The sequence below is a fragment of the Ranitomeya imitator genome, chromosome 5 (genome assembly GCF_032444005.1).
Source record: "Ranitomeya imitator isolate aRanImi1 chromosome 5, aRanImi1.pri, whole genome shotgun sequence".
NCBI lineage: Eukaryota > Metazoa > Chordata > Amphibia > Anura > Dendrobatidae > Ranitomeya > Ranitomeya imitator.
In genome coordinates, this window is record NC_091286.1 from 712,940,917 (window position 1) to 712,965,237 (window position 24,321).

The 24,321-nt window shown below is 43.2% G+C and overlaps 1 protein-coding gene across 1 annotated transcript in view; it reads left to right on the top strand.

Moving 5' to 3' along the window:
* The window catches only part of LOC138638928 (zinc finger protein 585A-like), a 108,010-nt gene extending 83,951 nt beyond the window's left edge, over positions 1 to 24,059 (top strand). Inside the window, exon 7 of the mRNA XM_069728682.1 lies at positions 21,264 to 24,059. Within this exon, the coding sequence (XP_069584783.1) occupies positions 21,264 to 23,917 (2,654 nt within the window). The 3' untranslated portion in view covers positions 23,918 to 24,059. The remainder of the gene's footprint in view (positions 1 to 21,263) is intronic.
* Positions 24,060 to 24,321: the final 262 nt, after the last annotated feature.

Here is a 24,321-nt window from a genome sequence, read left to right on the forward strand (position 1 = left end):
TAGAGACGGCAGACGGTTTAGGATAAAACCCCCCCCCCCATTCGCTCCCACATAGGACTGCAACCATTCCTCAGCTTCCGCTGGGGTCGCAAAAAAAGAGGAAGAGCCCTTGTAAACAACCCTGAGTCGAGCAGGATAGATCATGGAGTATAAAATGTTTTTTTTTTCCCTGAGTTGCTTCTTTATCTCCATGAATTGAGCCCGTTGTTTTTGCAGTTCCATAGAAAAATCCAGGAATATTGAAATAGTAGCATTATTGAATTTAATGGTTTTTTTTGCCTTGCCATGCGAAGCGCAACATCTGTCTCCGCAATTTAAGAGGCGCGCCAGAAAGGGTCTCGGTGGGGCGCCCGGAGGAAGAGGCTTTGTTGGAACTCTATGGGCCCTTTCCACAGAGGATGTGGGGGAAAATTTATCCCTCAAAGTGTCTTTGAGCTAACTCTACAAGAATTGTTCAGGTCGCTGGCCTTCTGAGCGTTCTGGTAGCCTTCTCCTTCCAGGAATTTATAGATCCAGCCACTTTTGTCAGTTTAGTCTCCATGGCTATAGAATGATCTTCCAGGCGAGATACCCGTGACTCAACTTCCATGATACGACTCCTCATGGATTGCATATCTTGTCGAAGGCGCCCCACCTCAGAGTGTACCTTCTCTATTTTCCCAGTTAGGGATGTCCTAGTTAAAGATATAGCTTGCATCAACTGTTCAGATGCCTGCTTCAAAGTTAGGTCCTTCTGATCCCCATTCTCTTCGCTATCAGAGGCACGATTTTTTGGCTGGCTTGCGGTCTTGACCCCAGATGAGTTGTCTTTATTTGACCGCAGGTTATCAGGGGGATCAGATCGTACATATTTTCTTAGCTTTTCAGCTGCACCTGAGGTTCTTGGGCAGTGCATAGTATTTTAGGATTAAGTTCCAACCACAATAGCACTTTAATAGGATGCAGTCACTACCTGGTTAATCCACTAGTATGTTATAGTGTAAATATTTCCATGCTAAGTAGCTGCACAGTGTGCAAGGTCCTTACAAGAGAAATAATGTGCAGCATCAATGATTTGTTGCAGCTCTTGCACTTATTGCCTCAGGGGAGGAGAGGGTCAGGTAAACAAAGTCAAAAGCAAATAGGGCTCAGTATCTATAATGAATACAGTCTCCCCCTCCAAGCAGTGTAAGGATAAAATAAAAGATTTTTATAGTAGTCTCAGCGTAGTGATTAATAGACCAGCCGCCTGTCAGTTACTGCACATTCTGCATCTTTAATTCCGATAGTGGGAGGAGAGGGTGAAATATTAGTTCCAGAACAGGCGCTGGGGCCGGCCGGCGTTATATGGTATTAATGAGGGAGGGAGCACTGGGCCCTTTTCTCAGGGCTCACACCGCGCAATCCCGCTCTCATACCTCCAGGAGCTTCACCTATGTCCAGCCAGCTCCTCCTTAGCCGAGACTTATTTGAATGTCACTGAGCAACTGCAGGATAACATCAAATGACCTACAAAAGGACTGGCAAATGGCAGCTGGGGTGAAGTGCACGCCAAGAACAGTTCGTAACAGACTCCTAGAGGCAGGACTCAAGTCATGGAAAGCTAGAAAAAAGCCTTTCATCAATGAGAAACAAAGGAGAGACAGGTTGAAGTTTGCCAAAGACCATAAGGATTGGACCATAGAGGACTGGAGTAAGGTAATCTTCTCTGATGAGTCTAATTTTCAGCTTTGCCCAACACCTGGTCATCTAATGGTTAGACGGAGACCTGGAGAGGCCTATAAGCCACAGTGTCTTGCACCCTCTGTGAAACTTAGTGGAGGATCGGTGATGATCAGGGGATGCTTCAGAAAGGCTGGAATTGGGCAGTTTAATCTTTGCGAAGGATGTACAAATCAGGCTGCATACAAGGTTATCCTGGAAAAACAATTGATTCCTTCTGCTCAGGCAATGTTTCCCAACTCTGAGGACTGAGTTTTCCAGCAGGACAATGCACCATGCCACACAGCTAGGTCAATCAAGGTGTGGATGAAGGACCACCTCATCAAATCCTTGTCATGGTCAACCAGATCTCCAGACCGGAACCCCATTAAAAACCTCTGGAATGTAATCAAGAGGAAGGTTGATAGTCACAAGTAGTGTTGAGCATTCCACGAGTGTCCCATGATAATTTCCCGTGGAGAACGGCAGCATCATCTGATGCGACCGCTCTCTAGGGGCTCCAGGAATACAATGACGGGAGAAAGGTATCCTTCCGCACTGTATTCCTCCGCCGCTGTAAAAAAATAGTCCCTAGTCTCACTTTTGGCATTGCTGTGTGAGAAATTTCCCACGCAGCAGATGCCATAAAGTGAGACTCTGAACTATAGTAACCTCTCAGTGATGCACTGCAGGAGCCATTGTCTCCTGTCAGTGTGTCACTGAGGGTCCTATAGAGCAGTGACATCACCCGATGTCACTGTTCTATAGGGGAGATCGTCGTGGGACACTCGTTATTAATTGGACTACGGCGGACAGGTAGTATACGGTTTATTATTTTACGTTTTTTGCAGGCGCTGAAGTATGGTAAGTATGGTTAAATGAAGAATATTAAAATATTGTTTTCTGGCTATTTTTTTTTTTTAACTCTTTCACTACACTAGGATTAATAATGAATAGGCGTCTTATTGACGCCTCTCCATTATTAAGCCGGCTTAATGTCACCTTAAAATAGCAAGGTGACATTAACCCCTTATTACCGCATATCATATCCCACCGCTACACGGGATTGGGAAGAGAGGGGCTAAGTGCCGGAATTGGCGCATCTTACAGATGCGCCTTTTCTGGCGCGGCTGCGGACTGGTATTTGTAGCCCGGGATGGGGGGCAATATCCATGGCCTCTCTCTAGGCTATGAATATCAGCCTGCAGCTGTCTGCGTAGCCTTTTTGACACTCACACTCATGTCAGAGTCAAACGCTCACAATAATATATGATATAGCTGGAAAGGTGTATGGGTTTTAACTAATTTGAAGTAGAAAAAGCACCATTGCACATTAGCCCATATGGCCTGTAGAGAAAATACGGCAAACATATATAAAAAATGGGAAAATAGTCAAAAAGCTGTTATAATTACCAATAGAGCCGGAAATATAGCTGTGAGCGTCCTCCCTAGGCTGATATTGATAGCCTAGAGAGGGGACATGGATATTGGCCCCCCGGCTACAAATACCAGTCCGCAGCCGCCCCAGAAATGGTGCATCTGTAAGATGCGCCAATTGCGGCACTTAGCCCCTCTCTTCCCACTCCCGTGTAGCGGTGGGATATGGGATAATAAGGGGTTAATGTCACCTTGCTATTGTAAGGTGACATTAAGCCGGGTTAATAATGGAGAGGCGTCAATAAGACACCTATCCATTATTAATCCTAGTGTAGTGAAAGAGTTAAAAAAAATAAAGACACATTCAGAAAACATTTTTTAATATTCTTCATTTAACCATACTTACCATACTTCAGCACCTGAAAAAAACGTAAAATAAACCATATTCTACCTGTCCGCCTTAGTGCAATTAATAACGAGTGTCCCACGACGATCTCCCCTCTAGAACAGTGACATCGGGTGATGTCACTACTCTATAGGATCTTCAGTGACACACTGACAGGAGACAATGGCTCCTGCAGTGCATCACTGAGGTTACTATAGTTCAGAGTCTCACTTTATGGCGTTTGCTGCGTGGGAAATTTCTCGCACAGCAATGCCAAAAGTGAGACTAGGGACTATTTTTTTTTACTTCGGCGGAGGAATACAGTGCGGAAGGCTACCTTCCTCCCGTCATTGTATTCCTGGAGCCCCTAGAGAGCGGTCGCATCAGCTGATGCTGCTGTTCTCCACGGGAGATCGTCGTGGGACACTCGTGGATTTCTGCGGACAGGGAGCATATTGGGTGTTTGTTATTTTCATATTTTTTACAGATGACACTGGCTTTGGGGAACAAAGTAACAAGTAATGGTGAGTATGTACTCTGTTATATGTACTGTATGTCTATGTATGTAATGTATGAATGTATTGTATGTAGTATGTATGTATGTATTTAATATGTATGTAGTATGTATGTTATATGTATGTAATATGTATGTAGTATGTATGTATGTTGTATGTAGTATGTATGTTTTTCTTTGTTTTTTTTTTACATTCAACACATTAGCCGGATGATGGGACTACTACTGTCCCATCATTGGCTAATGTGTCTATCACTGTCATTGTAGCAGGCATAGCCCGATGGGACTTGTAGTCCCATCGGACGATGCCTGCACACAGACTCAAAAAGACCCGAGAGGCCCGCACAGACCCCCGAGAGGCTCGTACAGACCCCCGGCAGGGCAGAAAGGGTTTTTTTTCATTCCGATATTTGTGTCCCATTGACTTGCATTGGTTTCCGGTATCGATATCGGCGATACCCGATGTTTTTTGAGTATCGGGCCGATCCAATCCGATCCGATATTTCCAGATATCGGAAAGTATCGCTCAACACTAGTCACAAGCCATCAAATAAAGAGGAACTGCATACATTTTTGTTCCAGGAGTGGGATAAGGTCACCCAAAAGCAGTGTGAAAGACTGGTGGAATGCATGTCCAAACGCATGAAAGCTGTGATTAAAAATGGTAATACCACAAAATATTGATTTCTGAACTCTTCCTGAGTTAAAACATTAGTATTGTTGTTTCTAAATGATTATGAACTTGTTTTTTTTTTTTTCATTGTTTGAGGTGTGCAAGCAATGCATTTTTTTGTTATTTTGACCATTTCTCATTTTCAGAAATTTAAATACAAAATTTATTGCTTGGAACTTCGGAGACGTTGTCAGTAGTTTATAGCATTAAAGAACAATTTACATTGTACTCAAAAATATACCTAAGTTACAGTAACAAAATGAGAATGCTTGGTCTGGGGGAAATTGTGTGTAAATGGGTTAGTAACTGGCTTAGTGATAGAAAGCAGAGGGTGGTTATAAATGGTATAGTCTCTAACTGGGTCGCTGTGACCAGTGGGGTACCGCAGGGGTCGGTATTGGGACCTGTTCTCTTCAACATATTCATTAATGATCTGGTAGAAGGTTTACACAGTAAAATATCGATATTTGCAGATGATACAAAACTATGTAAAGCAGTTAATACAAGAGAAGATAGTATTTTGCTACAGATGGATCTGGATAAGTTGGAAACTTGGGCTGAAAGGTGGCAGATGAGGTTTAACAATGATAAATGTAAGGTTATACACATGGGAAGAAGGAATCAATGTCACCATTACACACTGAATGGGAAACCACTGGGTAAATCTAACAGGGAGAAGGACTTGGGGATCCTAGTTAATGATAAACTTACCTGGAGCAGCCAGTGCCAGGCAGCAGCTGCCAAGGCAAACAGGATCATGGGGTGCATTAAAAGAGGTCTGGATACACATGATGAGAGCATTATACTGCCTCTGTACAAATCCCTAGTTAGACCGCACATGGAATACTGTGTCCAGTTTTGGGCACCGGTGCTCAGGAAGGATATAATGGAACTAGAGAGAGTACAAAGGAGGGCAACAAAATTAATAAAGGGGATGGGAGAACTACAATACCCAGATAGATTAGCGAAATTAGGATTATTTAGTCTAGAAAAAAGACGACTGAGGGGCGATCTAATAACCATGTATAAGTATATAAGGGGACAATACAAATATCTCGCTGAGGATCTGTTTATACCAAGGAAGGTGACGGGCACAAGGGGGCATTCTTTGCGTCTGGAGGAGAGAAGGTTTTTCCACCAACATAGAAGAGGATTCTTTACTGTTAGGGCAGTGAGAATCTGGAATTGCTTGCCTGAGGAGGTGGTGATGGCGAACTCAGTCGAGGGGTTCAAGAGAGGCCTGGATGTCTTCCTGGAGCAGAACAATATTGTATCATACAATTAGGTTCTGTAGAAGGACGTAGATCTGGGGATTTATTATGATGGAATATAGGCTGAACTGGATGGACAAATGTCTTTTTTCGGCCTTACTAACTATGTTACTATGTTACTATGTTACCTATAAAGGAAAAAATCAGACAAACTGAACATTTTGCAGGTGTCTCTCTTATTTTTTGCCAGAGCTGTGTGTGTGTGTGTGTGTGCGCGTGTGTGTGTGTATATATATATATATATACAGTGGGGCAAAAAAGTATTTAGTCAGTCAGCAATAGTGCAAGTTCCACCACTTAAAAAGATGAGAGGCGTCTGTAATTTACATCATAGGTAGACCTCAACTATGGGAGACAAACTGAGAAAAAAAAATCCAGAAAATCACATTGTCTGTTTTTTTATCATTTTTTTTGCATATTATGGTGGAAAATAAGTATTTGGTCAGAAACAAACAATCAAGATTTCAGGCTCTCACAGACCTGTAAATTCTTCTTTAAGAGTCTCCTCTTTCCTCCACTCATTACCTGTAGTAATGGCACCTGTTTAAACTTGTTATCAGTATAAAAAGACACCTGTGCACACCCTCAAACAGTCTGACTCCAAACTCCACTATGGTGAAGACCAAAGGGCTGTCAAAGGACACCAGAAACAAAATTGTAGCCCTGCACCAGGCTGGGAAGACTGAATCTGCAATAGCCAACCAGCTTGGAGTGAAGAAATCAACAGTGGGAGCAATAATTAGAAAATGGAAGACATACAAGACCACTGATAATCTCCCTCGATCTGGGGCTCCACGCAAAATCCTACCCCGTGGGGTCAGAATGATCACAAGAACGGTGAGCAAAAATCCCAGAACCACGCGGGGGGACCTAGTGAATGAACTGCAGAGAGCTGGGACCAATGTAACAAGGCCTACCATAAGTAACACACTACGCCACCATGGACTCAGATCCTGCAGTGCCAGACGTGTCCCACTGCTTAAGCCAGTACATGTCCAGGCCCGTCTGAAGTTTGCTAGAGAGCATTTGGATGATCCAGAGGAGTTTTGGGAGAATGTCCTATGGTCTGATGAAACCAAACTGGAACTGTTTGGTAGAATCACAACTTGTCGTGTTTGGAGGAAAAAGAATACTGAGTTGCATCCATCAAACACCATACCTACTGTAAAGCATGGTGGTGGAAACATCATGCTTTGGGGCTGTTTCTCTGCAAAGGGGCCAGGACGACTGATCCGGGTACATGAAAGAATGAATGGGGCCATGTATCGTGAGATTTTGAGTGCAAACCTCCTTCCATCAGCAAGGGCATTGAAGATGAAACGTGGCTGGGTCTTTCAACATGACAATGATCCAAAGGACACCGCCAGGGCAACGAAGGAGTGGCTTCGTAAGAAGCATTTCAAGGTCCTGGAGTGGCCTAGCCAGTCTCCAGATCTCAACCCTATAGAAAACCTTTGGAGGGAGTTGAAAGTCCGTGTTGCCAAGCGAAAAGCCAAAAACATCACTGCTCTAGAGGAGATCTGCATGGAGGAAGGGGCCAACATACCAACAACAGTGTGTGGCAACCTTGTGAAGGCTTACAGAAAACGTTTGACCTCTGTCATTGCCAACAAAGGATATATTACAAAGTATTGAGATGAAATTTTGTTTCTGACCAAATACTTATTTTCCACCATAATATGCAAATAAAATGTTAAAAAAACAGACAATGTGATTTTCTGGATTTTTTTTTTGTCAGTTTGTCTCCCATAGTTGAGGTCTACCTATGATGTAAATTACAGACGCCTCTCATCTTTTTAAGTGGTGGAACTTGCACTATTGCTGACTGACTAAATACTTTTTTGCCCCACTGTGTATATATATATATATATATATATATATATATATATATATATATATATATATATATATACATATATATGTATGTATATATATGTATGTATATATATATATATATATATATATATATATATATTGTGGAGATATAGCTCATCAGGGATCTCTGCTTTGGCCCAAGCAGGTGGCTATGGAGTCACAACGAACAATAGCAGGCTAGCCAGTTCCACACAGGTATGTGTCAGGTGTATTTATTGTACACATTTGCCGTACAATGTTACACGTGCCAAACATGAAATAAAATGTCTAAGGCCGTCTGGCCACTAACTAACAACAAGATACTAACTGCAAAATAAACCTACACAACAAGAAAGAAGTTTGTGCAACCTTACTGTGTCAGCTTCCAGACCAGCAGATGAGAGACTGAGATCCCAGCAGTTCCTTGATTATATCAGCTGAATCAGTCAGGAGTCAAAAGCTGGATTGAATGTGTGGAAGGGAAGCACCAGTCCTTTCAGGCTGATCACTAAAGAAAACCAGGACCGGATTACAGTGAAATAAACCGCTTCACAATCAATACCGTGATACATATGAAATGAAACGGGGAGAAACATATCTGTTTTCTAGTACTTCTCCCCTTGGACCCTCACATACCCCCTTCCTCTGTTCGAGCCTGTGGGGTCGGACACAACGAGCTGCCAAGCAATGTGTCCTAGACAACGCATCTGCATTCCCGTGCACTGCGCCTGCCCTGTGCTCAACGGAAAAGTTAAAAGGTTGTAATGCCAAGAACCAGCGTGTCACCCTCGCATTGCCCTCTTTTGCGTGGGACATCCATGTTAGGGGTGAATGGTCCGTTACTAGCCTAAATTGGCGACCTAGCAAATAATAGCGTAAGGTGTATAGGGCCCATTTTATAGCCAGGGCTTCCCGCTCAACCACGCTATAATTCTTTTCTGCCCTAGTAAGCTTTCTGCTTAGATAGACCACTGGGTGTTCCTCGCCATTCACTTCCTGTGACAATAATGCACCGAGGCCGACACCAGAGGCGTCGGTTTGGACATTAAACTCCCGTTTAAAGTCAGGGGTAACCAACACTGGTTGGTCACAGAGGACCGTTTTTAAATACTGAAAGGCCTTCTCTGCTTCTGTGTTCCACTTTATTGTGATAGATTTCGAGCCCTTAGTAAGATCTGTGAGAGGGGCCGCGATGGTGGCAAAATGTTTGATGAACCGCCTATAATAACCAACGATCCCCAAAAAGGCTCCGACTTGCTTTTTGGTGACCGGTCGTGGCCAATTCTGAATAGCGTCCACTTTATTGGTCTGTGGCTTTACGACTCCTCGCCCTATGCTGTATCCCAGATAGCGAGCCTCTTCCAATCCCAAGGTACATTTCTTAGGATTGGCAGTTAACCCAGCAGTTTTTATCGAGTCTAAGACGGCTTGTACTTTTGACAAATGTGTGTCCCAGTCATCACTAAAGACAATGATATCGTCCAAGTATGCGGACGCATACTGGACGTGAGGGTTTAGGACAATATCCATTAGACGTTGGAAGGTGGCTGCAGCACCATGTAACCCAAATGGCATATCACGGTACTGGAACAGTCCCTGGGGCGTTACAAAGGCCGTTTTCTCTTTGGCTGAATCCGTGAGGGGAATCTGCCAATAACCTTTTGTTAAGTCGATAGTGGATATGTACCTGGCCGAACCCAGTCTCTCTATAAGTTCATCAACTCTCGGCATCGGGTAGGCATCAAATTTCGATACCTCATTTAATTTCCGAAAATCATTACAAAATCGAATAGTCCCATCGGGTTTGGGCACCAGCACGATTGGGCTAGCCCAATCACTTCGGGACTCTTCAATGACTCCAAGTTCTAACATTTTCTCGACTTCCTGGGCAATGGCTTTTCTCCGAGCCTCCGGAATTCGATATGGTTTTAGTCGTACACGGGCCTGTGGATCAGTAACAATGTCATGTTTAATTAAGTGAGTACGGCCAGGAAGCTCTGAAAAAACCTCTGCGTTTTTCTGTATAAATTCCTTGGTCTCTCGTTTTTGACTTTCGGATAGTGTCTCTGCAATACCCACCTCTGGCAGCGCTACCTGGGGGTCATTTACCACAGATGGGGGTGCCCTACAAGGTCCATCATTAAGGGTGGCTTTTGTCATTAGACTCTCCCTATCCCGCCAGGCCTTAAGCAAGTTTATGTGGTAGATTTGTTCGGTTTTCTGTTGTGGATTCTGTTTTTGGGCTCCCTCTGGTGGTTACAGATGGTACTGGGTGACTTGTGTTCTCTGCGGTCTCTGGTGTCCACCTGTTCTATCAGGATATGGGAGTTTCCTATTTAACCTGGCTTTCTTGTCATTTCCTCGCCGGCGATCAATGTAATCAGTGTGTCTTATTACCTCTGCTTTCCGCTTCAGTAATCTTCAGGACAAGCTAAGTTTTTGATTTTCCTGTTCCACGTTTTGCTTTATTTTTGTTTTAGTCCAGCTTGCAGTTATGTGATTCCTTGTTGCTGGTTGCTCTAGTGGGCTGATATTACTAGTCCAGCTTGCAGTTATGTGATTCCTTGTTGCTGGTTGCTCTAGTGGGCTGATATTACTCCTCATGTTCCATGAGTTGGCACATGAGTTCAGGTAATTTCAGGATGGTTTTTTTGTAGGGTTTTTCGCTGACCGCGCAGTTCACTTTTGTATCCTCTGCTATCTAGTTTTAGCGGGCCTCATTTTGCTGAATCTGTTTTCATTACTACGTATGTGCTTTCCTCTCATTTCACCGTCATTACATGTGGGGGGGCTGCTATTTCTGTGGGGTGTTTCTCTGGAGGCAAGAGAGGTCTTTGTTTCTTCTAATAGGGGAAGCTAGTCCTTCGGCTGGCGCGAGACGTCTAGAATCATCGTAGGCACGTTCCCCGGCTACTGCTAGTGTTGTGAATTAGGTTCAGGATCGCGGTCAGCTCAGTTTCCATCACCCTAGAGCTTGTTCTGTTTTTTGTGTGCTTGTCCTTTTGTGATCCCCTGCCATTGGGATCATGACAGTATCGCCGGCCAGAAAAGTGGTAATCATATTGGCTGAAGTAGGAGGAAAAGTAGTCTGAGGAAGTTTTTTTTTTTTTTTTTTTTCCTTCCCTCAGAGTTTGCTGCGTCTTACCTCCTCTTAATCCTTGAATGGCTCTGACCTCAGCTGTTTATCATGGAGAGATTGGCTTCCAGCCTGAATAATCTTGCTGCTAAGGTTCAAAATATACAAGATTTTGTTGTACATGCTCCTATGTCTGAACCTAGAATTCCTATCCCAGAGTTTTTTTCTGGAGATAGATCTAGTTTTCTGAATTTTAGGAACAATTGCAAGTTGTTTCTTTCTTTGAAATCTCGCTCCTCTGGAGACCCTGCTCAGCAAGTCAAGATTGTAATATCTTTCCTGCGGGGTGACCCTCAGAATTGGGCATTTGCATTGGCACCAGGGGATCCTGCGTTGCTCAATGTGGATGCGTTTTTTCTGGCATTGGGTTTGCTCTATGAGGAACTTAACCTAGAGATTCAGGCTGAAAAAGCTTTATTGGCTCTCTCTCAGGGGCAAGATGAAGCAGAATTATATTGTCAGAAATTTCGGAAATGGTCGGTGCTTACTCAGTGGAATGAGTGCGCCCTGGCTGCAAGATTCAGAGATGGCCTTTCTGAGGCCATTAAAGATGTTATGGTGGGGTTCCCTGCGCCTACAGGTCTGAATGAGTCTATGACTATGGCTATTCAGATTGATCGGCGTTTACGGGAGCGCAAACCTGTGCACCATTTGGCGGTGTCTTCTGAACAGGCACCTGAGACAATGCAATGTGATAGAATTCAGTCCAGAAGTGAACGGCAAAACTATAGGCGGAAAAATGGGTTGTGTTTTTATTGTGGTGATTCAGCTCATGTTATATCAGCATGCTCTAAACGCACAAAAAAGGTTGATAAGTCTGTTGCCATTAGTACTTTACAGTCTAAGTTCATTCTGTCTGTGACTCTGATTTGTTCATTATCAGCCATTTCCGTCGATGCCTATGTGGATTCAAGCGCTGCCCTGAGTCTTATGGATTGGTCATTTGCCAACCGCTGTGGGTTTAGTCTGGAGCCTCTGGAAGTCCCTATTCCTTTGAAAGGAATTGACTCTACACCTTTGGCTATGAATAAACCTCAGTACTGGACACACGTGACCATGCGTATGACTCCCGTTCATCAGGAGGTGATTCGCTTCCTGGTACTGTATAATTTACATGATGTCTTAGTGCTTGGTCTGCCATGGTTACAAACTCATAACCCAGTCTTGGACTGGAAAACGATGTCTGTGTTAAGCTGGGGATGTCAGGGGGTTCATGATGATGCACCTCCGATTTCTATCGCTTCATCTACTCCTTCTGAGGTTCCTGTATTTTTGTCTGATTATCGGGATGTTTTTGAGGAGCCTAAGCTCAATTCGCTTCCTCCTCACAGGGATTGCGATTGTGCTATAGATTTAATTCCTGGTAGTAAATTTCCTAAAGGTCGTTTGTTCAATCTGTCAGTGCCAGAGCATACTGCTATGCGGGATTATGTTAAGGAGTCCTTGGAAAAGGGACATATCCGTCCATCTTCGTCTCCTTTGGGAGCAGGTTTTTTTTTCGTGGCCAAAAAGGATGGTTCCTTGAGGCCTTGTATAGATTACCGTCTTTTGAATAAGATTACGGTCAAATATCAGTATCCTTTGCCATTGTTGACTGATTTGTTCGCTCGCATTAAGGGGGCTAAATGGTTCACTAAGATTGATCTTTGGGGTGCGTATAATCTTGTGCGGATTAAGCAGGGTGATGAGTGGAAAACCGTATTTAATACGCCTGAGGGCCATTTTGAGTATTTGGTGATGCCTTTTGGACTTTCTAATGCTCCTTCTGTCTTCCAGTCCTTTATGCACGATATTTTCCGTGAATATCTGGATAAATTTATGATTGTGTATTTGGATGATGTTTTGGTTTTTTCTGATGACTGGGAGTCCCATGTTCAGCAGGTCAGGAAGGTGTTTCAGGTCCTGCGGGCCAATTCTTTGTCTGTAAAAGGTTCAAAGTGTCTCTTTGGAGTCCAGAAGATTTCTTTTTTGGGGTATATTTTTTCCCCTTCTACTATTGAGATGGATCCCGTCAAGGTTCAAGCTATTTGTGACTGGACGCAGCCTACATCTCTTAAGAGTCTACAGAAGTTCTTGGGCTTTGCGAATTTCTATCGTCGTTTCATAACTAATTTTTCTAGTGTTGTTAAGCCTTTGACGGATCTGACTAAGAAGGGTGCTGATGTTGCTGATTGGTCTCCTGCGGCTGTGGAGGCCTTTCAGGAACTTAAGCGCCGGTTTTCTTCTGCTCCTGTGTTGCGTCAGCCAGATGTTTCCCTTCCTTTTCAGGTTGAGGTTGATGCTTCTGAGATTGGAGCGGGGGTGGTTTTGTCACAGAGAAGCTCCGATTGCTCGGTGATGAAGCCATGTGCGTTCTTTTCTAGAAAGTTTTCGCCCACTGAGCGGAATTATGATGTTGGTAATCGGGAGCTTTTGGCCATGAAGTGGGCATTTGAGGAGTGGCGTCATTGGCTTGAGGGTGCTAGACATCGTGTGGTGGTCTTGACTGATCACAAAAATCTGATTTACCTTGAGTCTGCCAAGCGTCTGAATCCTAGACAGGCTCGTTGGTCACTGTTTTTCTCCCGTTTCGATTTTGTGGTTTCATACCTGCCAGGTTCAAAGAATGTGAAGGCGGATGCTCTTTCTAGGAGTTTTGTGCCTGATTCCCCTGGAAATTCTGAGCCCACTGGTATCCTTAGGGATGGGGTGATTTTGTCGGCTGTCTTCCCAGACTTGCGACGTGCTTTGCAGGAGTTTCAGGCGGATAAACCTGATCGTTGTCCGCCTGAAAGACTGTTTGTTCCGGATAATTGGACCAGTAGAGTCATCTCCGAGGTCCATTCTTCTGCGTTGGCAGGTCATCCTGGAATATTTGGTACTAGAGACTTGGTGGCCAGGTCTTTTTGGTGGCCTTCCTTGTCGAGGGATGTGCGTTCTTTTGTGCAGTCTTGTGAAGTTTGCGCTCGGGCTAAGCCTTGCTGTTCTCGGGCCAGTGGATTGTTGTCACCTTTGCCTATCCCGAAGAGGCCTTGGATGCACATTTCCATGGACTTTATTTCGGATCTCCCTGTCTCTCAAAAAATGTCCGTCATCTGGGTTGTGTGTGACCGCTTTTCTAAGATGGTTCATCTGGTACCCTTGCCTAAGTTACCTTCCTCCTCTGAGTTGGTCCCTCTGTTTTTTCAGAACGTGGTTCGTTTGCTTGGGATTCCGGAGAACATTGTTTCTGACAGGGGATCCCAGTTTGTGTCTAGATTTTGGCAGACATTCTCTGCTAAGATGGGCATTGATTTGTCCTTTTCGTCTGCATTCCATCCTCAGACGAATGGCCAGACGGAACGAACTAATCAGACCTTGGAAACTTATTTAAGGTGTTTTGTTTCTGCTGATCAAGATGACTGGGTTACCTTTTTGCCGCTTGCCGAATTTGCCCTTAATAATCGGGCTAGTTCTGCTACCTTGGTTTCTCCTTTCTTTTGTAATTCGGGGTTTCATCCTCGTTTTTCCTCTGGTCAGGTGGAGCCTTCTGATTGTCCTGGAGTGGACATGGTGGTGGATAGGTTGCATCAGATTTGGAGTCATGTGGTGGACAATTTGAAGTTGTTCCAGGAGAGGGCTCAGCAGTTTGCTAATCGCCGTCGCCGCGTGGGTCCTCGACTTCGTGTTGGGGACTTGGTGTGGTTGTCTTCTCGTTTTGTTCCTATGAAGGTCTCTTCTCCTAAGTTCAAGCCTCGGTTCATCGGTCCCTATAGGATCTTGGAAATTCTTAACCCTGTGTCGTTTCGTTTGGATCTCCCGGCATCGTTTGCTATTCATAATGTGTTCCATCGGTCGTTGTTGCGGAAGTATGAGGTACCTGTTGTTCCTTCGCTTGAGCCTCCTGCTCCGGTGCTGGTGGAGGGAGAATTGGAGTATGTTGTGGAGAAGATCTTGGATTCTCGTGTTTCCAGACGGAAACTTCAGTATTTGGTCAAGTGGAAGGGTTATGGTCAGGAGGATAATTCTTGGGTGGTTGCCTCTGATGTTCATGCTGCTGATTTGGTCCGTGCATTTCATAGGGCTCATCCTGGTCGCCCTGGTGGTTCTCGTGAGGGTTCGGTGACCCCTCCTCAAGGGGGGGGTACTGTTGTGGATTCTGTTTTTGGGCTCCCTCTGGTGGTTACAGATGGTACTGGGTGACTTGTGTTCTCTGCGGTCTCTGGTGTCCACCTGTTCTATCAGGATATGGGAGTTTCCTATTTAACCTGGCTTTCTTGTCATTTCCTCGCCGGCGATCAATGTAATCAGTGTGTCTTGTTACCTCTGCTTTCCGCTTCAGTAATCTTCAGGACAAGCTAAGTTTTTGATTTTCCTGTTCCACGTTTTGCTTTATTTTTGTTTTAGTCCAGCTTGCAGTTATGTGATTCCTTGTTGCTGGTTGCTCTAGTGGGCTGATATTACTCCTCATGTTCCATGAGTTGGCACATGAGTTCAGGTAATTTCAGGATGGTTTTTTTGTAGGGTTTTTCGCTGACCGCGCAGTTCACTTTTGTATCCTCTGCTATCTAGTTTTAGCGGGCCTCATTTTGCTGAATCTGTTTTCATTACTACGTATGTGCTTTCCTCTCATTTCACTGTCATTACATGTGGGGGGCTGCTATTTCTGTGGGGTGTTTCTCTGGAGGCAAGAGAGGTCTTTGTTTCTTCTAATAGGGGAAGCTAGTCCTTCGGCTGGTGCGAGACGTCTAGAATCATCGTAGGCACGTTCCCCGGCTACTGCTAGTGTTGTGAATTAGGTTCAGGATCGCGGTCAGCTCAGTTTCCATCACCCTAGAGCTTGTTCTGTTTTTTGTGTGCTTGTCCTTTTGTGATCCCCTGCCATTGGGATCATGACAGTTTTCCTCTTGTCTGGTTGATATATCTTATAATTCACTTCACCTATTCTCTCCAACACCTCGTATGGGCCCTGCCACTTAGCAAGAAATTTATTTTCTACAGTAGGTACTAATACTAACACCCTGTCTCCGGGTTGAAAGACTCGTGTTTTAGCCGCTCGGTTATACCGTGCTTTGGGCCTGTTGCGCCCGTTCTAAACATTCTTTAACTATTGGCATGACCGCCTCAATTCTATCTTGCATAAGCATTACGTGTTCAATTACACTGCGATAAGGAGTCACCTCTTGTTCCCAAGTCTCTTTAGCAATATCTAACAGCCCTCTAGGACATCGCCCGTAAACTAACTCAAAAGGCGAAAAGCCTGTGGAGGATTACATAGTAACATACATAGTAACATAGTTAGTAAGGCCGAAAAAAGACATTTGTCCATCCAGTTCAGCCTATATTCCATCATAATAAATAAATACCCAGATCTACGTCCTTCTACAGAACCTAATAATTGTATGATACAATATTGTTCTGCTCCAGGAAGACATCCAGGCCTCTCTTGAACCCCTCGACTGAGTTCGCCATCACCACCTCCTCAGGCAAGCAATTCCAGATTCTCACTGCCCTAACAGTAAAGAATCCTCTTCTATGTTGGTGGAAAAACCTTCTCTCCTCCAGACGCAAAGAATGCCCCCTTGTGCCCGTCACCTTCCTTGGTATAAACAGATCCTCAGCGAGATATTTGTATTGTCCCCTTATATACTTATACATGGTTATTAGATCGCCCCTCAGTCGTCTTTTTTCTAGACTAAATAATCCTAATTTCGCTAATCTATCTGGGTATTGTAGTTCTCCCATCCCCTTTATTAATTTTGTTGCCCTCCTTTGTACTCTCTCTAGTTCCATTATATCCTTCCTGAGCACCGGTGCCCAAAACTGGACACAGTACTCCATGTGCGGTCTAACTAGGGATTTGTACAGAGGCAGTATAATGCTCTCATCATGTGTATCCAGACCTCTTTTAATGCACCCCATGATCCTGTTTGCCTTGGCAGCTGCTGCCTGGCACTGGCTGCTCCAGGTAAGTTTATCATTAACTAGGATCCCCAAGTCCTTCTCCCTGTCAGATTTACCCAGTGGTTTCCCGTTCAGTGTGTAATGGTGATATTGATTCCCTCTTCCCATGTGTATAACCTTACATTTATCATTGTTAAACCTCATCTGCCACCTTTCAGCCCAAGTTTCCAACTTATCCAGATCCAGATTGGGGTACTTCCCGTATAGCGAACAGGAGATATGGTAGGAGAGCATCCCAATCCCTCCCGTCCTTATCTACTACCCTTTTCAACATTCCCTTCAGGGTTTTATTAAATCGCTCCACCAACCCGTCAGTCTGAGGGTGATATACTGAAGTACGTAAGTGGGAGATTTTTAGTAGCTTACACAAGTCCTTAAGTATTCGAGACATAAAGGGGGTTCCCTGATCTGTTAGTATTTCTTTCGGAATGCCGGTGCGAGAAAACATATTAACAAGCTCCTTTGAAATCGCTTTCGCATTGGCATTCCTCAGAGGCACTGCTTCAGGGTAACGAGTGGCATAATCTAGTACTACCAAAATGTACTGATGTCCCCTGGCAGATTTAACTAATGGACCCACTATATCCATTGCTATCCTCTCAAAGGGCACCTCTATTATTGGTAAGGGCACAAGGGGGCTTCTAAAATGTGACATAGGTGTGGTCAATTGACACGTAGGACAGGACTGACAATACGAGTCACGTCCCCCCCTAGACCCGGCCAAAAGAAACGCTGCAGAATATGGTGTTTTGTTTTTTCTCCGGCCAGGTGTCCCCCCAAGGGATGTTTATGTGCCAGTTCCAAAACTACCTGGCGAAAGGACTTGGGCACCACTAGTTGCTCTACCGCCACCCCTCACACTTTATCTATGTGATACAGCATATCCTGTTGCACAGCTAGATGTGGGAACTCATTTTGAGCCCCTGGGTACAATGGTCTTCCCTCAGAGACCTTTACATTTTCCCATGCCCTTGCCAGAGTAGGGTCCTGGTGTTGAGCGGTCCCGAACTTACCACGGGCCACCTCAAGACCTGGCATTTCTATAGCCTCCTCTAGTTCACTTGCGTCGCCTGCATATACAGCCAGAGGTGAGTCTACAGATTCTGGAGTTACCTCTGAGATGGACTCCCCCCCCCCTCTTGCTGCAATAGCTCTGGGGTTAGCCCCGCGGCACCCTCCTCAACTAGAGTGCTCATGCCATTTTTAAGGCTCCACAAGTCCCAAAATAAGGGAAAGTCTCTCCCCAATATTACATCATGTCCCATAGACTTTAGGACTGCCGCTTGATGTCTTTTGGTTCCTACTGGCGTGGCAAGGGTGACCCAGGCAGTGGGGTAGTTTTTTATATCGCCATGGATGCAACTAATGCCCAGGGTTGAGTTCGTTAGGGCTCTAGGGTCCACCAAACTGGCATGTACCAGAGTTACTTGACTGCCGGAATCCAAGACGGCATTCACACTATGGCCATCGACCTCGAGGCAACACACGTGTCGTTCATTTCCTGTGAGGACCTCTGCAACACAGACCGACTGTACATATAACGAAAGGCGTCTCATAGCGTTACAGTCCATTGGCTCTGTAGTCATTGGGCAGTTAGCTGCTACATGGCTAAGCCCGCGACATCGCCAACATTGTATAGGTCCTTGCTTCCTCGCCGGAGACGCCTGATAGGGTCTGCTGAATTGCTGTGAGACTGTACCGCCTCCATAGTTCTTTGTGGGTCTGCTACCCTTTATTGCAACGTTCTCTTCTTTTGAAGATGAAGTAGGTTTCGCAGTATTTTCTGGCGATTTCTTGGGAGCCCAGCGAGGTGATAACGTCCCTTGGAGTAGGCTTTCGGAAGCATTGTAGCGTTCGACCATATTCACCAACTGGTCGGCTGTATATGGGTCACCTTGTCCAACCCATCTCTGTATCTTAGGGGGCAAGGACCTCAGGTATTTGTCTAGAACAACACGTTCCACCATCTCTGCAGATGTCAAAATCTCTGGTTGCAGCCATTTTTTTACTAGATGGATAAGATCATGCATTTGTGAGCGGGCTGGCTGATCTTCCACAAAAGTCCATAAATGTACCCTCTGTGCTCGTACATATGTGTTTACTCCCAGCCTTGCCAGGATTTCGCCTTTTAATTTGGTATAGTCCATAGCATCCACTCCACTTAGATCGTAATAGGCCTTTTGTGGGTCCCCGCTCAAAAATGGCGCAACCACTTCAGCCCACATGTCCACCGGTAAATGCTCACGTTCTGCAATACGTTCAAATATGGTGAGATACGCTTCTACATCATCGTCAGCAGTCATTTTAAGCAGGGTTTTTTGTACGGCTTTCCGTGCACCAGCAACACTTTGTGCATGATCCCTCTCATCTTGGGGCTGCCGAATCAAAGCCTGCTTTATTGCATTCAACTGCTCTTGCTGAATCTGGTTTTGCTGGTCCAAGGCTTGCTGGAAGTAAGTATTGGTCTGCTGTTGTTGATCATTTGCCTGCAATAACTGTTTCACTAGTTCCTCCATATTACTGGACTCTTGGCTCTTCAAAAGCACCGGAGCTTTCAGCCAGGACATACACAGAGCACTTTATCTGCAGTCACAGTCCAACAGCCACTATGCCCGCATTCTCAAAACCATTTGTGGAGATATAGCTCCTCAGGGATCTCTGCTTTGGCCCAAGCAGGTGGCTATGGAGTCACAACGAACAATAGCAGGCTAGCCAGTTCCACACAGGTATGTGTCAGGTGTATTTATTGTACACATTTGCCGTACAATGTTACACGTGCCAAACATGAAATAAAATGTCTAAGGCCGTCTGGCCACTAACTAACAACAAGATACTAACTGCAAAATAAACCTACACAACAAGAAAGAAGTTTGTGCAACCTTACTGTGTCAGCTTCCAGACCAGCAGATGAGAGACTGAGATCCCAGCAGTTCCTTGATTATATCAGCTGAATCTTTCAGGAGTCAAAAGCTGGATTGAATGTGTGGAAGGGAAGCACCAGTCCTTTCAGGCTGATCACTAAAGAAAACCAGGACCGGATTACAGTGAAATAAACCGCTTCACAATCAATACCGTGATACATATGAAATGAAACGGGGAGAAACATATCTGTTTTCTAGTACTTCTCCCCTTGGAACCTCTCAATATATATATAATGTAAAATATACTGTAGTGCAGTGGTATTCACGCAGTGCGACAGAGAGTCAGTGACCCAACAAAGTTCAACATAAAACATATTTATTTTCCAAAAACTCCGGAAATAAGGTAAATGTTTTCCTCTTATCGCAGCCAGGTCATCCAAGCACTTCGTAGTCCATATCAATATGTGTTATGTGGGCTAATGCGCCGTTGTATTCCTCCTGGGTGCCTCAGAGTCTTTTTTGTGCTTGACTCTGTGTTCAACCTCACACAGGCCTGGGTTGCACACGGAGACTTCTGCTCTGCAGCTTGCAAACAAAACACTGACACACCAAAGACAAAACTGAAAGTTTAAATGGGTTTTGTTGACATCTACAGTCCCAAAACCCAGAGTGGAGGGATAGATTCGCCCCCTACCAAATGTGCACATCTATCCAAATATAAATTCCCATATTGGGTTTCCCTAAAATCTGACTTGGTCAACTACTTTGACCAAATCCACACTCTCTTCTATTCTGCCTTGTAAGAACAGACGTTGTTATAATCACAATGCGCTCCAGCAGGTCCAATATGTGTCTATGCACATACCGCGAGACACATACCTGCCCTCGTATATGATTCCCCTTACTGCCTCTCAATATATATTGAATTAAATGTATATTAAACTAGTATTTTTATTTTGACACAAATCATTGATACCCAGGTATGCTGTACCTGGATCTAGGATAGACCAATATCATCTTGGTGGGTGTTTGACCCTAACACACTGCTAAAAAGCTGATTAAGGGGAAATGAGCATGCCGAATATTTCTTGACCTCTTACTGATATGAGACATACATACAAGTTACTTGGTGGGTGCCGGTGTTTAAAACTTACTCGGGAGCTTACTGCACCTATAATAATTAGTGATGAGCGACTATACTCATTGCTCGTGTTTTCTCGAGCACGCTCGGGTGGTCTCCGAGTATTTCTGAGTGCTCGGAGATTTAGTTTTTGTTGACGCAGCTGCATGATTTACAGCTGTTAGCCAGCCTGAGTGCATGTGGGGTTTGCCTGGTTGCTCGGGAATCATGTATTCAAGCTGTCTAGCAGCCGTAAGTCATGCAGCTGCAGTGAGGAAACCTAAATCTCCGAGCACTCACAAATACTCGGAGACCACCCGAGCGTGCTCGGGAAAATCCGAGCAACGAGTATACTCGCTCATCACTGATAATATGTGAATTCCCAGTCTAATAGGAATGTTTGGAAATATGTCTAAGTTGTTGTTTAAAGAAAAAGAAAAATTAATTAAATGTATTTTTATTTCTAACAGAATATTCAAGCAAGTGTTCCGAAGGAAATAACAGATTATTGCTAAAATATAATGTAAAAGATGAAGAAATCTTATATCTGTGCTCAAAAGAAAATCTTGTTACCATTAATGTACATCCACAACATCTTGTTAAAGATAAGAAAAGTCACAAAAGAGAGAAACCATATTCATGTTCAGAATGCTGGAAATGTTTTAAAACCAAGTATAATTTGATTACACATCAAAGAAGTCACACAGGAGAGAAGCCATATTCATGTTCAGAATGTGGGAAATGTTTTAAAACCAAGTATAGTTTGATTACACATCAAAGAAGTCACACGGTAGAGAAAAGGTATTCATGTCCAGAATGTGGAAAATGCTTTGCAGAAAAATGGAATCTTGTTAGACATCAAAAAATTCACACAGGGGAGAAACCTTATTCATGCTCAGAATGTAAAAAATATTTTTCAAGTAAACATGAGGTTATTAAACATCAGAGAATTCATACAAAAGAAAAGCCGTTTTCATGTTCAGATTGTAAGAAATATTTTTCAAACAAACATCGTCTTATCAGACATCAGAGAATTCATACAAGAGAAAGGCCTTTTTCATGTTCAGAATGTAAGAAATGTTTTTCCCAAAAATCTCACCTTGTGACTCACAAGAGAATTCACACAGGAGAGAAGCCATTTACATGTCCAGAATGTGGAAAATGTTTTGCAGAAAAATCAAGTCTTGTTAGACATCAGATAATTCACACAGGAGTGAAACCGTATTCATGTTCAGAATGTAAGAAATATTTTTCAAGCAAATACCATTTTATTTGTCATCAGAAAATTCATAGAGGAGAGAAACCATATTCATGTTCTGAATGTGCGCAATGTTTTTCCAAAAAGTATCACCTTGTTAAACACAAGAGAACTCACACTGGAGAGAATCCATTTGCATGTCCAGAATGTGGAAAATGTTTTACAGAAAAATCAAGTCTTGTTAGACATCAGATAATTCACACAGGAGTGAAACCATATTCATGTTCTGAATGTGCGCAATGTTTTTCCAAAAAGTATCATCTTGTTAAACACAAGAGAACTCACATTGGAGAGAATCCGTTTACATGTCCAGAATGTGGAAAATGTTTTACAAAAAAATCACGTCTTGTTAGACATCAGATAATTCACACAGGAGTGAAACCGTATTCATGTTCAGAATGTAAGAAATATTTTTCAAGCAAATATCTACTTATTTGTCATCTTAAAATTCATACAGGAGAGAAACCATATTCATGTTCTGAATGTGCGCAATGTTTTTCAAAGAAATCTTTTCTTATTAGGCATCAGAGAATTCATATAGAAGAAATGCTGTTTTCATGTTCAGAATGTGGAAAATGTTTTGCAGATAAATCAGATCTTGGTGTACATGAGAGAATTCACACAGGAAAGAAGCCATATTTATGTTCAGAATGTGGGAAATGTTTTGTAAGTATGTCAGGTCTTGTTAGACATGAGATAATTCACACAGGAGAGAAGCCGTATTCATGTTCAGAATGTCAGAAAAGTTTTACATCTAAATCAAGTGTTATTGTACATAGGAGAATTCACACAGGAGAGACACCTTATTCATGTTCAGTATGTCAGAAAGGTTTTTCATATAAATCAAGTCTTACTGTACATGAGAGAAGTCACACAGGAGAGAAGCCTTATTCATGTTCAGTATGTCACAAAAGTTTTACATCTAAATCAGGTATTATTCTACATGAGACAATTCACACAGGAGAGAAGCCGTATTCATGTTCAGAATGTGGAAAATGTTTTAGGCAGAAATCAACTCTTACTACTCATGAGAGAATTCACACAGGAAATGGGTATACATGTTCAGAATGTGGAAAATTCATTAAGTATAAATCAAATCTTATTAATCATGAGAAAATTCACAAAAAATCAAAGCCGTATTCATGCCCAGAATGTGGAAAATGTTTTAATACTGAAGCCCTGCTAAGTGATCATCAAAGAGATCACACTGGAGAGAATCCATTTACATGTAGCGAATGTGGGATTTGTTTTATATATGAATCAAGTCTTCTCAGACATAAGAAAATTCATGATCAGAGTGTCAAAAATGTTTCTTTAAACGAATCCTTTCAGGTGAAACATCAGAGAAGTTACACAGTAGAGAAGCCACACTCATGCTCTGAATGTGGGAAATGTTTTACAAGTATATCAGATCTTGTTAGACATGAGAGAAGTCACACAGGAGAGAAACCTTATTCATGTTCAGAATGTGGTAAATTTGTTCTGTTTAAATCAAATCTTTTGACTCATGTGAAAATGCACGCAGAAGAAAAGCCGTATTCATGTCCAGAATGTGGAAAATGTTTTAATACTGAAGCCCTGCTAAGTGATCATCAAAGAGATCACACTGGAGAGATTCCAGTTACATGTAGCGAATGTGGGATCTGTTTTATATATGAATCAAGTCTTCTCAGACATAAGAAAATTCATGTTCAGAGTGTGGAAAATGTTTCTTTAAAAGAATCATTTCAGGTTAAACATCAGAGAAGTTACACAGTAGAGAAGCCGTACTCATGCTCAGAATGTGGAAAGTGCTTTATTAGCAAAGAGAAATTTCATAGTCATCAGAGAGGTTGCACACAGGGGGGAAGCTGTTTTACGGTTTAATATGAAAAAATGTTTTACAAATAAATTATAAGACGGATTTTATATTTGTGATAAAAGTCAAAATTTTATTTGTAAATATTAAAACTTTTTTATGGACTACTTTGGATCTGCAAAACGCCTAAATTAAATTTACCCGATATCATCTTGGGACATGGATCCTTTGTGGACAAGAATTGTGTGCATAAGCAAAAAAGAAACATACCTTGAATAGTATTCATACCCTGTGATCTTTTTGACATTTTTTTCAAGTTACACCCACAAACTTAAATACTGTATATACTCAAGTATAAGCCGACCCGAGTATAAGCCGACCCCCTTAATTTTGCCACAAAAAACTGGGAAAACTTATTGACTCGAGTATAAGCCTAGGGTGGAAATGCAGCATTTACCGGTGAATTTCCAAA